General features: G+C 18.8%; 2 protein-coding genes across 2 annotated transcripts; one reads left to right on the top strand and one right to left on the bottom strand.

Annotated features, from left to right (window-relative positions):
* Nucleotides 1-5,199: 5,199 nt before the first annotated feature.
* On the top strand, nt 5,200-8,622 carry SRAE_X000127700 (Hypothetical protein; the record flags this gene model as incomplete). The annotated part of the gene is made up of 4 exons (XM_024647141.1): nt 5,200-5,355; nt 5,397-7,557; nt 8,023-8,409; nt 8,453-8,622. 4 exons carry the CDS (start codon nt 5,200-5,202, stop codon nt 8,620-8,622), a joined length of 2,874 nt encoding a protein of 957 aa, XP_024498741.1.
* A 1,233-nt stretch (nt 8,623-9,855) lies between these two features.
* SRAE_X000127600 (Serine/threonine-protein phosphatase 2A 55 kDa regulatory subunit B delta) lies at nt 9,856-11,447 on the bottom strand (the record flags this gene model as incomplete). The annotated part of the gene is made up of 4 exons (XM_024647129.1): nt 9,856-10,287; nt 10,326-10,450; nt 10,540-11,164; nt 11,247-11,447. 4 exons carry the CDS (start codon nt 11,445-11,447, stop codon nt 9,856-9,858), a joined length of 1,383 nt encoding a protein of 460 aa, XP_024498740.1.
* Nucleotides 11,448-16,684: the final 5,237 nt, after the last annotated feature.

Genomic DNA, 16,684 nt, shown 5'->3' with positions numbered 1-16,684 from the left:
AATACTTTTAAAGTTTTAAATAATTTTTTTTTTTATATATTATATAATATATAATCATTTTTTTAAAATAAAATTTTGATATTACAAATAATAGTATTTAAAAAAAAAAGTAAACATGTTAAAAATATAACAATAAATATAAGTAAAAAAAAAATAACACGTTAAAAATTAAAGTCTAAATTTTTTAAAATAAAATAATAATTAATATTATAAACAAGTTATTGTATAATGTATACATAATAAATATATACAAACTAATTAGTATAACATTTTTGTAAAAATAGTTTATAAAAGCAAAAGCGGGATAACTTATATGACCTGACAAATAACATTTAATATGTCATATTTATTAAATTTTAAATAAGTTATCAATAATAATATTTAATTAAATATATTTACATAATACATTATTACATTTTTTTTTAAAAACTATTTAAAAAGTATAGAAAAAAAAATAGGTTTGTCGTTTAAAAAAAAATTAATACATGAAAAACAAAACTCCATTAACGTCTATCTTTTTACCAAATATAAAAATCGTTAGATAAATTTAATAACAACAATATAAGAATTTTTTTTTTTAACTTTTTGTTATTATATTAGTTATATAAATAAAAAAAATAACTATTTTTTAATATTTAATAAATATTATTGTTAGAAAGTAAAGTTTATATGATCTTCTGATATAATAAATTAATACCTATATATAAAATATATATTATAAACAATTAGAGAATGTAAAGTATAAAAAAAAAAAAAAAATCTTGATATACTAAATTGTATATTTAACATAGCATTACAAGAAATATGTCTATCGAAAAAGGGATAAAAGGAAGTTAGAGTCATTTTTCAAAGTAAGCATTTACGAGACTGCATATTATTATTTACACATACATACACAGATAAAAATTGTTACTCCTCCTAAATTAATGCTTTATAGTTACATAGCTATATATATTCCATATATAAGAGTTACTATGTTGAAAACATTATCATTTAACGTCATTTTTTTTTTATTGTTATATTATATATTTAATAGATATTAAATTATCTAAAAGGTATTTTTTAATGGTATTTAGAATTAAATAAATAATCTAAATTTATAAGATATCTATCTTTATGTGAGGTCATTTGGTCTTTCATTATATATATATATATATATATTATATATATATGTATAAAAAGTTGTCTTGTATAAATGTTTGCCTATACAGCACCAATATATATATATATATATATATCTAGCTTCTTTTATTGATAAAAGATCAAGATTTTTAAAAGTTGGTTAGAGAAATAGTGTCATTTTAATGGACGTATGTAGAGTAATTCTACTAGCTCTTATATAAAAATATTCCTTGTTATAGGTGATACAAAAAGTTGAGATGATGATAGTAATGATGCGCTCAACAACAATGCATTATAAATATAATTTTTAATTATTCTTCTGATGGTAATATATACACACATACCATTCGAAATGAAACATTTAAAACAAAAGTAAATATTTAAAATTATATTTTGACACATCATATAATAAAGCTTCAATGTTCATAATAATAATTATTATTAAAAATACTAATATTAAATAATAAAATTTTAAAATTATAAAAAAAAAAGTTTTAAAATATTTTGTTACTTAATTAATCATTTGTTTAAACTATTCAAATAAATATTATCATTTTTTTATTATTATTAGAGGTTACAATAGATGTAAGTAAAAAAAAAAATAAAACTATTGTAATAATTTATATTTTTAAAAAATTAAAAAAAAGGAAGTAAACAATATCTAAAATAATTTTTTTTTAATTATAATAATCGTCCTACCCAAATATAATTATACCAATCATATTTAATAAAATGGACTAATATTTATTATAAAAAAGCTAATGTGCTTATAAATTTTTATATTTGATTAATAAAATCATATCATATTTATTTTAAAACTATATAAAAAAAATACTTGAAACGTTATATTATAAAATTATGAATTTTTTTTAATAGAAAAAAAAAATTGATTTTACGTCAGTTTACATTTAAAATTTAAAAAGTTATACTCTTTAAATTAAAGAAAAAAAGTGTTGTTACAATATAATATATTTATAAAATGATTAATAAAACTATTAATCGTTATGTTATAAATAAAAATGTTAGACAATTGATTTAATATTACCCGTAAATAATGAATTTTGTAATACAATAAATGGGAATTGTGAAGATAATATTAAAACATGAACGTAAACGTATATATATTATTAATAGAAAAAAAAATATATATATATATATTTATATATATAATATCATTAGTTTTATATTGATATATAATATTTATGTTAAAAAAGGACAATATTAAAATTACTATAATTGATAAATAAATATTATAAGATTTTATATATTATTAAACTTTAAAAAGATATAATATTATAAAAGATAGTTAAAAAAAAAGTGTAATTATATTTTGTAATATTAATAAAATGGCATGTTCTTATTACTTGGTAACAAAAAGAAGTTATTTTAAGAGTAATATAAAGACTTTAAATATATTTAGATTTTAAGAAGTGTGGTAAAATAATTAGAAAAGAGATATATCTCTTTATAATATTGAACGTCAGTAATTTAAAATTTTAAAACGTTTTTATTTACAAATATATATGTGTAGGTACATAATATTATTTGTTATTATAAAAATATACTTTTAACATCTTACAGAATAAATTCTATGATGTAACAATATTAAAAATACATTAAAAATAAACTCATTCTAAGTTATATATATATATATATATTATTTAATAATAAATATTTAAAATTTTTAAAGAATATAAAAGAAAAAAAATTATATAAAATTAAAAATAAGATTATTACATTATACTAAAATCAATTAAAGAACATTGTGATATATATCATAAGACTGTTTAAATTATATTTCAAGTGACCTTAAATATGATATTAGCATTCGTTTCTCCTACAAGCTCATTTATTTTTATAAAAAAAAATTTTTAAGAGGAAATTAAAATTCTTTTTTATACAGTTTTTCATATTTTAATATTTTTTTTATTAAAGATATTAAAGTATAAGAATATATTTAAAGTAACAACTGTTTTATATACTTTAAAACTTTTTTTTTTTAAATTTTAAAATAAATGTCTATAGGTATAATATAAAGTATTAATAAAATAAAAGTATTATTTTTATTTAAGAGATATTTATAAAGACAAAAAAGAATAAATTTATGTGATAAAAAATAATCTAACAAATTCTTATATATTTATTAAGTAATTAAATATAAAAGATAATTTATAATAAAACTTTTTTTTTTTTGTCATTTATTAAGAAAATAATAAATAAATAATAATGTAGCAATTTATTTTTAAATTATTTAAAAATATAATAATAAAAATATAAAACGATAAATAATGTTTTAAAAAGAAAGAAAAAAACTTAAATTCGATGAAAATATAAATTTAGATTTATTAAATAGCTTTATCCACCAAATCATTTCTATATATTTAATCTTTTAGTAATATATGTATACTAATAAGCTGTACGGTGATTATACTTTTCCTCTAGATAAAATTACGCATAGCGACATATACAAATTATTATAATAGGCGATTTAATCAGCATTAAGCGATTATCATTAATATACCCATTTCATTAAAATTGATATATATATATTTATTCGTATATGTAATTTTTGATTCTAGGTAACAGAACACTAAATTATATAGCAAAGATAATTTTAGTTAATGGATCTTGTTAACAGCAACTAGTAGCTGTTCAAATGTTGTAAGTTAAATGACAATATATTTTAAATAAATAGTTCGTCGGCCATAGTTTCAAATCAAAATTATTTTTTTAAATAATAATAAACAAAAAGTAAAAACAAATGACATATCTAGTGATATAATAATTTTGGTATATATATACCGATGATTATTATCCACACATATGATAGTTAAAAAAAGGTACTTCAAGTGTATCTTATTATAATGATAATAAGCAACAATTGTAGAGTACATATAATCATTGATATTTTGGTGAAATGTCTTTTGAATAAATAAGATTATTATTTAAGTGTCATTGTATATTTATAACTATATATAAATATATATTAAAAAAATATATATATAATTTTTATACATTTTAAATAAAATAAAAAAATAAATACAATTTCGATAAATATATTTAAAAGAATTTTTTTTTTTTGATTATATAACAATTGATATTTTTAATTCATTACATTTCAGTAAATTTTGTGTTGAAATTTATGCAAATATTTTGAAATAATATTATTATTTATTTGAAAAATAATCTTTGTTTTATTATCATTAAATAAATATTTAAAAGTATTTTTTCTTAATTATATTTTTTAAACCTGATCATGAAAAGTATATGTATACAAAAAAAAAACAATAAAAAGAAAAAAAAAACTTATTAATTTTTAATTTAGTAAGATAAAGTTTATTTAATTTTATAAAATAATTTATATATATTATTTATTATAAAAGTTATTTTCAATAGTTAACTTAGTAAAAATTGATAAAAGATATTTCATTTAATATAAATATGGAAAAAAAAGAGAACAAATATTATTTATACATTTATTTTATATACATAGACATGTTTATTTGTATGTAAAAGTTTTATACAGCATATAGAAGCACTTTCAAATTCATTTCCAATAAGGTTATCAGAGAAAAATATACTAATGTCAAGGTATATGCAAATAAATTTTAAGTGTCCTAGAAGTTTACAAATGTATGTGATAATTTAATATTTTTAAAATAAAATTAGGTAAAAGAAATATAGATATATATATAAGATTTTTTACATATTACATTATACAATAATAAATCTTATCTAACAGTCACTTTTTATTTGGAATTAGAGCAAATTTACTTTATTCAATGTAAAGAAATATCTTGTACTAGATAAATTGTGCGATATTTACTATCTTAAAAAAGAAAAAATATAGTAAGGTTAATTAATTTATGGTATCTTTAAATAATATATTTATAATTTTGGGTTATTTTCATTAGATTTTTCAAATGAATATATAGAAAAATTTTTAGATTAGTTAAATTTAATATTATTTAAACTTTATTAATTTCTATTAATATTTTGCATTTGTAATTTTTAGAGATCATAATCATGATTAAATTTCAATATTATTTGTTTATATTATTACAATTACCCTTAGCTATGACAGTTGTTCTTGTTTCTACACCATTTGACAACTTTAGAATTGAATGCCCTCAAAGGCATGGTGTACAAAGATTAAATATACGAATGGCTGAGTCGCAAGGATACAAAAGAACAGATGCTGTCTTTTCTATTAGTTGTGGAAATATTCAGGATGTAATTTTTATTTTTAATATATTAATACTAAATATTTTAAGTTATCACCATGGGATACAATTCCTGATAGTATAGCAGATATGGAATATGAAGATTGTCATTATACTGAAAGTTTTGATCCTATTTTAGAAAAAAATAAAAATGTTACATGTGGAACACGAAAATATTTATCTGGTATTACACGTATTTCAGGAACAAAAACAAGTTTAATGTGTTGTAAACTTAGAACAAGAGATGTATCCAAATGTATTGAAAAACAATTTGAAAAACCATTAGATAATGTTGGATTTGTTGAAATTCAACATGAAGGAATGCTTATTAATGGTATTAATATAATGGACAATTCATATTCAATTAAATTTTGTAACTTTATGCCAAGAGCTGTTGGTTTTATTTATGATGAAGTTGCTACATTAACACCACGACCTACAACAACAATACCAACTTCAACAACTGAAATGGTAACTCAAACTATTTCACCTATAGAAAATCATTCTCAATCAATGTTTCCTAGATTAATTTCTAGTAATGAATTAAAATCAATTACAAATCAAAATGTTGATTTTACATTAAGAAATAATTTTCAATATTTACCAAATATTAAAGAACAAATCATAAAATCAGATGAAAATAATAGTAGAGATATGATAAAACAAGAATTTGTTCCAATGATGATTGATTTTGAGGAAGGAAACAATAATCAAGCAGCAAAAAATGAATTAAATTTTAATGATGATAACAGTAAATTAATTAATTTTATAAATAGTAGTAATTCAAACAATTACAATGATGAACATATAGAAAAAAATTTGAATATACCGTCAGAATCAATAAATTCAAAATTATCTAAAGTTGAAGAATTTCAAGATTACAATCAAAAGGAGGAATTAATAAATGATGGAAGACAAACCGAAATAACTACATCAGAATTAAAGAAAGAAAATTCAATTGGTAATATAACTACAATTGAAACTAATAGTAATGAAAATATATTACCCCAAATTGAACCAATAAATAATTTACCAACAATTAACTCATCTTCAAAATTATCATATAATACACAATATAGACATATTCAAACCAATCCAATTATCATTGAGGAAGAAATAATTAGTAACCATTCTAGTCAATTGAAAGCATTAAAATCATCAGAAAAGAAAGAATTACATTCAAATAGTTATGAAAATAATATCAATATACTAAATTCTCTTAAAAGTGCAGAAGAACTTCCTCGTCCAAGCCCTTTCCCAACAATTTCTATGAGTACATTTCAATCATTATCATCAACAAATACACCTTCAAATGAAAAAATTGATATTGCTAAAGCAACAGTTGCTAAACTTCATTATTCATTAAAATATAATAAGAAATATAATCATAGTAGAAGTGCTTTTGGAAGTAAAATTTTTAAAGCATCAGAAGATAATGAAGTAAAACAAGAAAATGAGACAACTACAAATCAACTTTTGTTAACTACTACAACAAAATACAGTACAACGCCATACATCCCAAGAATGAGCAGAAAACTTAAAAATAAATTTGCACAAAATAATGTTGAAACTTTTACTAAAGATCCAATAACATATGAAACAACTACACAAAAATCATCAACAACAAATAATTTTAAAAATATAGAAATATCTTCTATGGAAATTAAACCTAAATATACAAATAAAGAATTAAATGAAATGGAAAAAAATACCAATATTATGATAAGTAAAGTTGATGAATTTGCTCAAATTCCATTTGATGAAACATTTGTTCCAAAAGATTCTTATTCTAATTCAGAAAAGAAGTATGAAAGTATTAGAGAACCAATACAAGAAGCAATTAATGAACAATATCATTTTAATGGATATCCATCAAACGATTTCAGTACAAAAGTTACACATTATCAACCTCCTGTTAACCATAAAAGACTTAATAAACCTCAACCTTCATCAACATATTATGGTAAAAATATTGGTGAAGATGACTTAGAAGAATCAAATAACTATAATAAAGGACCAACGGTAGATGAAGATACAGATAATTCTCCATTTGATGAACCAATAGATGTATCATTACTTCAATCTCAACAAGAGATGAAATCATCAAATTTAAAACATACTGAAGAATTGGAACCACCTAAAGGGATAGATAGAGATATTATACCACAAAATTATTTAACTTCTCATGACATAAGACGAGCTCCACAAAAAAGTAAGTTAGTAGATTCTTTTACTTTAATATAACCTATTAGTGTTTATATTTTTTCACATTACACTGATTATATATGTATACACTATTTATAATTTCTAACAATAACTGTAATTTATAATAATGTGTTACATATTTTAATAGATGTCACTTGAAATCATTTTTATCTAATAATAATCACATATTTCTTATGTATGATTGAAGAAGAAAATGTATATATCTGAATATCGCAAAAGACCAAAATTGATATTTGATAATACTATTTTTTTTTTAATATTAAATTTTATATTACACATATTTATATACATAAATTATGCACAATTTTATCTTTTTATTATTCATTTATTTTAATGAAATATTAATGTATTTGTTTATTAATAACTTTTACATTGAAATAAAATTTTTCACTTTCACTTTTTACTAAAAAGAATATTATTGAATATTTTATGAATTTTATATTTTTTTTAGCCCATATAGATAATCTTTATCATCCAAATGTATTAGAAAGAATTAGAAATATTCCATCAACATTACCACCTTTGACAATTTTTAAACATGAACATAAAGAAACTCTTATGCCATTACAACCGTTAACAGTTATTAAAGAAGACATTGATACAACAAAAAGAAATTATAACAATGATGATAGTCTAACAACAACAATAGCAAATAGTGAATATTTACTTAAGGAGAATAATTCAAATAATGAAAAAATAGAAAATAATTTAAATACCTTATCAAAAATTGAAGAAACAAAAACATCATTATTAACAACAACAGAAATTACAACAACATATAATGCTAGTGTCTTTTATAAAGTACCTAGAATAAAAATTCCAAGAAAAAAAGAAAGATGTAAGTATTTTTGAAGTTTTATTAAATTAATATTATTTTTTAGATTTAACTTTTTGTACAAAAGAAGAAGCAATAAGAGATGAAAATAATCTTGTTATAGCATGTGGTGGTGATTATGATATATGGATACCACCACGTTGTCCACAAGGTTCTAGTTGTTTTTTGACTAGTGATTCTACTTATAGAATTTGTTGTCCAGTATCCTCAGGATAATTATAACTATTTGTTGCAAAAAGAAACAAGAAAAAAAAAAAGTTTACCTTTTTTTTTGTAAATAACTTAATAATATTTATAATTTAATAATTTTATTTACAATATTTTTTGAGTAAATATATTTTAAATACATTAATAAAAAAAACATTTTAATAATAAAACTACTTTTGATCACTGGTATTGTATTTCAAAATTGTTAATATTCATAACAATAACAAAAAGTATTATGACATATATATTAATCATTTAAAAATAACAAATGAATAATAAAAAGAAATATTACTATCAAAATTTATAAATATTATTCTTTTAACGGTAACTATAGTGAAATATTATTAGATAAAAAAAATAATAAAAAGAAGATATTTATTTAAGTTTTGAATTTTGTAAGTTTATTGTAAATTCAAATGATTTGTGATAACTTCCAAAAAAATTTTTACAGCTTTTCACAACAGTAAAAAAAGATTGGTTAATGTTAGTATACATATATATAAATATAAATATATATATATTAATTTGTTGATATCTAACAGCTGTGTTTGATACCGGCAATGAAAAAAAAATTTGACAAAATGTATGGTGTTTTTAAAGTTATATAAATCATTTTGATAATGTCTAAAAAATGATTATTTAAAATAGGAAAGATAATTACAAAAACATTCTTTAATCTTCATAATTTAAGATAGTGACAGTTGATGGAGTAAAATTAAAAATTTTGATACGATCTAGTGGTTAAATTGATTTTTAAGAGAAAAAGGTATTAAATTTAAAAAAAAAATATTGTCTTCTCCATTATTTTTTTGTTTGTTCAATAAAATTTCTTTTAAATATAGAAAGTATATGAAAATACCGGCAATTTGGTTAATATAATTAAAAAAACACATTTTATATATATATATAATATTGTCCCTTAAATTTTATATTCATCTTTGCCATACAATAAAAATATAAGTTTTTCATTTTAATGGATTATAAATAATTTGTTAATTATTGACTTTAGATAATGATTAAAATATGTTTATTGTATTTGATTAATATTAGATTCTTTTTTCAAACTGTATCACTTAACAGTGTTCATTTAAATTTATATATATATATATAAAAGTGTTAGTTATTATAGTACACCAAATTGATATCATAACTTTAGTTGGAAATACATATTAAAAAATATTAGAGTTATAATTGATAACTTTACTATTATTTTTTTTTTGTTTGTTTGTTTATTTAATTATATTATCTTGAGAATATTCCTTGCATGCCTTGGAAAATATATAAATTATTGGCAGCCGCCATTGCTATAATATTTTCATTAACATGCCAATCTAAGTGTAAAATTTTTTTGTTAAAATTAATACTATTTGCTTCTGCATCAGACAAGTAACGGAATATACCACCATTTGATATATGACGCGATGTCATTGATAGTCTTGGTCTATCTGAAGTATTGGCAACAGCATATGTACATTCCAGTCCACTAGTACGAAGGAATGTTCTAAAAACATTACCATAAGAACCAGTAATAATATGATTATCACATCCACTCCAAGCAACTTCAAATTTATCAAAAATATGGTCATTTTCATATAAATTACACAACTTAGAACGTAAATGATCATGGATATGATAAGTCTCAACTGGTCTTCTTTCCATTCTAATGTCCCATATCTTAAAAAATTAATAAAAATAAATAAATTAATAAATACCTTTGTCGTTAAATAGTCACGAGTCATAAGAAATTGTCCATTGTGAGAAAATTTTGCGTCAGATATAGATGAAATTATTTCAGAAAAAAATGATTTTCCTTGATGTCCTTCTGGTTCCTCAAAGACTAAAAATAAATAATAATAATAATAATAATAATAATAAATTTATTATAATAATATTAAAAAAAAAGAAAGATAAATTATTAAAACTTACTTTTAGCATGCCCATCACATAATGCTCTATCTCTCATATCACATAAACGTATAGTACCTTTAGATGATGTATAAGCAAATTCACTATCATTTTTTGGATGAAATTCAGCAACTGTAATAACTTCTGTCAATTCTTCCATATTAGTTGGTTTCAAGTCAACAATATTAAATGTTTCTTTAGTGAATTCATGATGCCAATGATTAATCCTTAAATCATCAGCACTTATAAAAGATATTTGATCTGCACTAACACTTATAGAATTGATATGGTATGTATGAGAATTTGCATAAACTCTTCTGGGACTTGCTTCAATAACAAGTTCCATTTGTTCTAATTTTGGAACCATCAAACCATTGCGTAAGTAATCTTTATTTCCATTAAATGGTGAAATATTCCAATTTACATCTTTAACTCTTTTTTCCCGTTCCGAAAGTTTCCATAATTTGATTGTTTTATCATTGGTTGCTAATAAAAAATTAGCAGCATTCCGACGTTTCATCCATTTTATTTGATTAATTTTTTCTTCAATTTCTAATGATTTTAAATAGTCAAATTCTGGTTCGTGTGATTGAAATGTTGAATATACATTATATTCACTACTTCTTATACCTTTTACGTACATATTCTAAAAATATTAATTTTAAAATTATAATTTTAAAAAATATTTAAATTAATCATTAATTAATGTTTTTTTTTAAATTACATACCCTTTGACCACGTTGAAAAACAACTAATCGTCCCCCTTTGTCACCCGTAGCTAATAATTCACCATCCTCAGAAAATTGCACTGCAGATATTATATCAGCTTCTGGGGACTCAGTTTCATTTGATGTACCTTTAATTTGAGAAAATGTCCAATGTATTTCATTATCATCCATAGGAATGCCAATATCATCGTAATTGGCCATTATAAAATACCTTATTTAAGTGGTTAACTTTTTCTATAAAATAATTAATTTATACTTAAAGTTTACCAATTATAATAAATTTTTAATAGATCAAGATAAAAAATAATAATAATAATAATAAAAGTAAAATACTAGTTTTTGATAATTTCTTTTTTCCCTTTTTTTTTTTTTTTAAAAAAGATTTATATTTATTTTTATATATAAATATGTCTATTTTACCATAAGCAATAGTAGTGTATTTTACAAGGCATCTTTTAACGAGGTCATATTTTTAAAAAAATTCAACACATAGGACGCGCAAAAAGTGTTCAAATCGATTAACAAATGTATAAAGTAGAAGCTTGCGAATGTATTTTAAAGAGTCTAAAATAACAAGCCAATTAAAAATGCTAACACAAAATACATTATACCCATGTCTATTTTATAAGTATAGGATAAGAAAAAATTTGAATAAACTTAATTCAACATTTTATAATTTTATAGTAAAATAATATTTAAAACATCAAATTTTTTAATAGGCTTTTTGATGATTGAGTAAACTCTCTCAATAGATCAATATATATATAAATTACATTTTAAGGTACAGTCTAACAAACGTTATTCCCTCTATTATATAAGTTAAATTTCTATTTATATATTTAATAAACTATTTTAAATACTTTTGATTAAATTATATTATTTTGTTGTAAGAATAAAATTAAAAAAAAAAAATTATATATATATGTATATACGTATATATATATAGTACTTTTCTTTTCATATAACATAATTTATTATAAAAAGATAAAGCAATCATAAAATTGATAGAAGATGAAAAATAATTAATATAAACTATTAAAAGTTATTAAAAATTTTGCCATTATATAAGATGTAGAATGTTATAATATATATTAAATATATACGATTGTACAGAGATTTAGCTCAGAGGTCGCTACATATAGTATACAAACTGTTTGAATGAACACGATAGTGAAAGAAATGACATATCAACTATATATTTCAAGCTCATGTCGACATCATGCTGGCATGCTTGTTCTCATTTTATATGAAGTTGACATTGTAACGAGGTAAAAAGGAACATAAATGTAGCATCAAAATGAACAGCTGTAAACTTAGAAGTTAGAATAACAATACACAAATTGTCTTTTTATATTAAAATTATTAAATTTTTGGTTATTCAAATGAAAATAATACTCATAAAGTGTTAATAAACATTAAAAAAAATGTGTTAAAGTTTTTAAATAGTATATAAAATGAATAAATTAAATTTTCTTCTTTATAGTAAGAAAAAAAGAAGAAGTTAATTAAATAATTCGACTTTATTAATAATAAAAAAATATTTACATACATTAACTGTTAACATAAAATCAATTAATCTCTAGTAATGTCATTGTAATAAAAAATATCAAAAAGAAAAAAAATAAAATTTTTAACTTTATTTTAATGTTGAAATTTTATGTTTTTATTTTACTAAAAACATACATAACCATATAAAGATTATTTTAAGATAAAAATAAAGAAATATAATAAATAGCTATAACTAAAAAATTTTTGTCTTAAAATGATTCTAATAATAAGAAATACATTATCACACTGACTGTAAAAGTTAAAAATGACAAGTAGTTATAAATACTTGAAAGGCATTGAAAAATTTATATTATATTTAAAAATAAATTTTGCAACATTCATTTATATGTTTTAAAATATATTTAAAATACAATAAATCTATAAGAAATAATTAATTAAAGTATAGAAAAATAATACATGTGTTGTGAAAATATGTTGATCTATTGATGCAATCATTAAATATACCAATAATATATATTGATAATTAAATATATAAAAAAAAATCTACTGTTATTATTATTTTCGTTATAAGAAAATTGGTTCTTTTTTTTATACAAATGTGTCATTTTTAAAATATTCTATAAGGTTGATAACAATAACAAAAAAAAAAATGAACAACATTAACAAAAGCATCAAACAACGTGTATCAAAATCAATATGATTTTATAATATAAATAGTCTTTTTTTTTAAAATATATATTTATAATAATATAATATTTAACATTATACAAAAAAAAAATTGATAACATAAAGATTTTCAAAAGAAAATACATATATTTTAATGCCATTGAAAAAATTATTACATAATATTGTCATCATAAAATAGTTTTAACCTTTTTCATCTCATGTTTTTGTATCAAATAACGAAAAACATTTATTATAACAATTTTCTAACAACTTTTTTTTTTTTTGCTATAGTTGATGTTGTCCAAATGTACATATACATATATTACATGGACACTAGAAATTTAATAAATATAATAAAAATAAACTTTGAACTAAAAGTATTTTAATTTTACACAATAAAAAAAGATAAAAATTAAAAATAAATTACTAAAAAATGTTATATAAAGTGTCATTTAGCATCTTTGTTATAAAGTGTTAAAATTATTGTTATAAAAAGGAAATTAAAATAATAAGAAATAAGATAGATAGAAGAGACAGCAATATAATTAATGGAACGGATAGAAAACTGTATTATTACTTATATTGTCATTATTTTGTTTACATTATAAAGATAATATATTTAATTTATTTTGGTGATTCACATTTAATTTCTCTAATTAATATTAATAGATGTCTTGTTGTAACTGAATCAACGGAATAAAAAAAAAAGAAAAGAAAGGTAGTGTGAAAATAAATAAAATATTTGTAATAAATGATATTTCTATTTTTGATAAAAGGTACAAAATGAGTAATAAATATAATAATTAAAATATATAACCTATTTTTTAAAAAAATAAATTTCTAAGTATATATAAAACATTATTAATAAAACTTTTGCATGAAATTGTTTAATGATATAGATGAGCGAAACAAGAAAAAACATATGATTCCAAAATATTTATACATAAGATACTTATATTTGGACAATAAGTTACTATTTTTTTTTTCTTGTTGAAACATTTACATTATAGATATATCATTATTATAGTATAAAAATATAACAAATAAAATTACATGAAAATGTTTAAAATATATTTAAAAAGATATAAAAAAATTAAAATAAGGAAATAATATTTCTTTAAAAATTACTTATTTTTTTGTTTTAAAACATGTATGCATAAAATAAATGGTATATTGAAATTAAAAAATATTTAATTTATACCAAATATAATAATATATATTATTGGTAAAAATAATCTATATAAATAAAAAAGTAAAAAATTAATAATTTATTTTTTTAAAACGTATAATATTTTTTTTTTAAAGCTAATGAATAATATTTATTTTAATGAATTATTTTTGTCGTTCTATTGTTTTAAAAGAAGAAAAAAAAATTAATATATAAAATATTTCTAATTATAAATGTTGATTTTAAAATAAGATTATTTTTTTTTTTACATTTTATAATAATAATGTCTATATAAATTTATGTTATATATCTTAATTTATTGATATGAAAATTTTTTTTTTCTTGTCTAACCAAAAGATTATATTATAAACTATTTAATTAAATTTTTTTTAGTAAATAATATGTAACAAGATAACTTATGAGATTTATTATATCTGAATATTAAGTAATAACATTAAATTTAATATAATTTTTGCTTGTTTATAAAAAATAAAGCAAAAATTAAGTAAAAAAAAAAATTTAGAAATATAGAATGTAGAAATATAAAATTATATAAATCTTAAATATATTATGTAATAGTAAATATAAGAAAAATTTTAATAGAAGAAAGATTGATATTACCTACAATAATGGTATGTAAAAATGTAGAGATATAGAGACCTGATAAAAGTTTATAATAATTTCTTAAATACAAAATTATGTGTAGCTATGTCTATTAATTTTTTCTTTACATATAATATTTAAAAAAAAATGATTTTTAAAAGTATACCTATTTTTAAAATATTGCAATACATAAATGACACATAACTTTTCCACCATATATATATATATGTTAAATATTTTGTAAACAAATTGTATGTTGAAAATATAAATGCAACATTTTTTTTTTTTTAAATTTAATGGATATTTTAAAAGTTATATTACTTGGTACATAAATTTAAATATTTTTTGTTAAATAAATAGGATATTATAATTTTTTTTTCCAACTATATTTTGAAATTAGATAGAAAAAGAAAAAAAAATTGCATGAAAATTGTAAAAAATTTATATTTTAATTAAAAATGTTTCAATATTATAACTAAAAATATATATAGATTATTAATAAATAAATTATATTTTTATCCCCATCTACATTAAAAATTTTTTAACAATTAATTTTTTTTCTCTATAAAAGTAGATAATTACATTCTCGGATTAAAAATCTGTTTATAAATTTATATATGCATGTAAGGTTATCATATTTTAGCTTTAAAAATTAATTATAGTAGAGATGATATATAATAAAATGTATAATTAAATGACGTAACTTGAAGACACATAATTTTATCATTTAATGAAATTTATTTATTAATTAATTTTAACATTTATATGACAAAAAAAATATTATAATAAAATCTTTTTAATACATTTAATTTGAAATTTGTAAAAAAGATTATATTAGTTAAAAACAATATTGAACTAAATAGAATTAAAGGAAATAAAATAAGTAAATTTAAAAAAAAAAAATATATATATATATATATGAATAATAATATTTATAAATTGTTGAATTTATATTGTTTACATTCATATTTTTTCCTACGTAAAGAAAATTCGTTTTTAAATGTAATTATTTAAAAAAAAGTGCATCTAACAAAACTTTATAAAAATTAATTTTTTTTCCTATAAAATATGCGATATTTAGTAATAACATACCTTAATTATGTTATGTATAATAATATAATAAATTTATAAATGTAAAATAAATAAAATATAAAAATAAATATAAAAAAAGACATTTTTTTTTTAAATAAAGCCTTACAAAATAACTAAAATTATAAGCTGTTTTTAATTGCTAACATCGTATATACTATTTAAAAAAAATATAAATTTTTTTTATTTATACATCTGTTAACAATAAATTTTTTTACACATTAACTATCATTTCTTTTTTTTTATTGTAATTTTATTTGTAATATCATTATAAATCTACTTATAATTTCCATTCTTGTTAAGGAAAAAATAATTTGTATTAAAAAAAAAAAAATTTTTTTTTTTGTTGATAGAATTGAACTGAGTAGTCAATAAATAATATACCATTTCTATTCTATGATTC

This window comes from Strongyloides ratti, scaffold srae_chrx_scaffold0000002, assembly GCF_001040885.1.
Source record: "Strongyloides ratti genome assembly S_ratti_ED321, scaffold srae_chrx_scaffold0000002".
In the NCBI taxonomy this organism is placed as follows: Eukaryota; Metazoa; Nematoda; class Chromadorea; order Rhabditida; family Strongyloididae; genus Strongyloides; species Strongyloides ratti.
The sequence above is the reverse complement of the archived record's forward strand: the minus strand, read 5'-3'. Positions and strand labels throughout refer to the sequence as shown.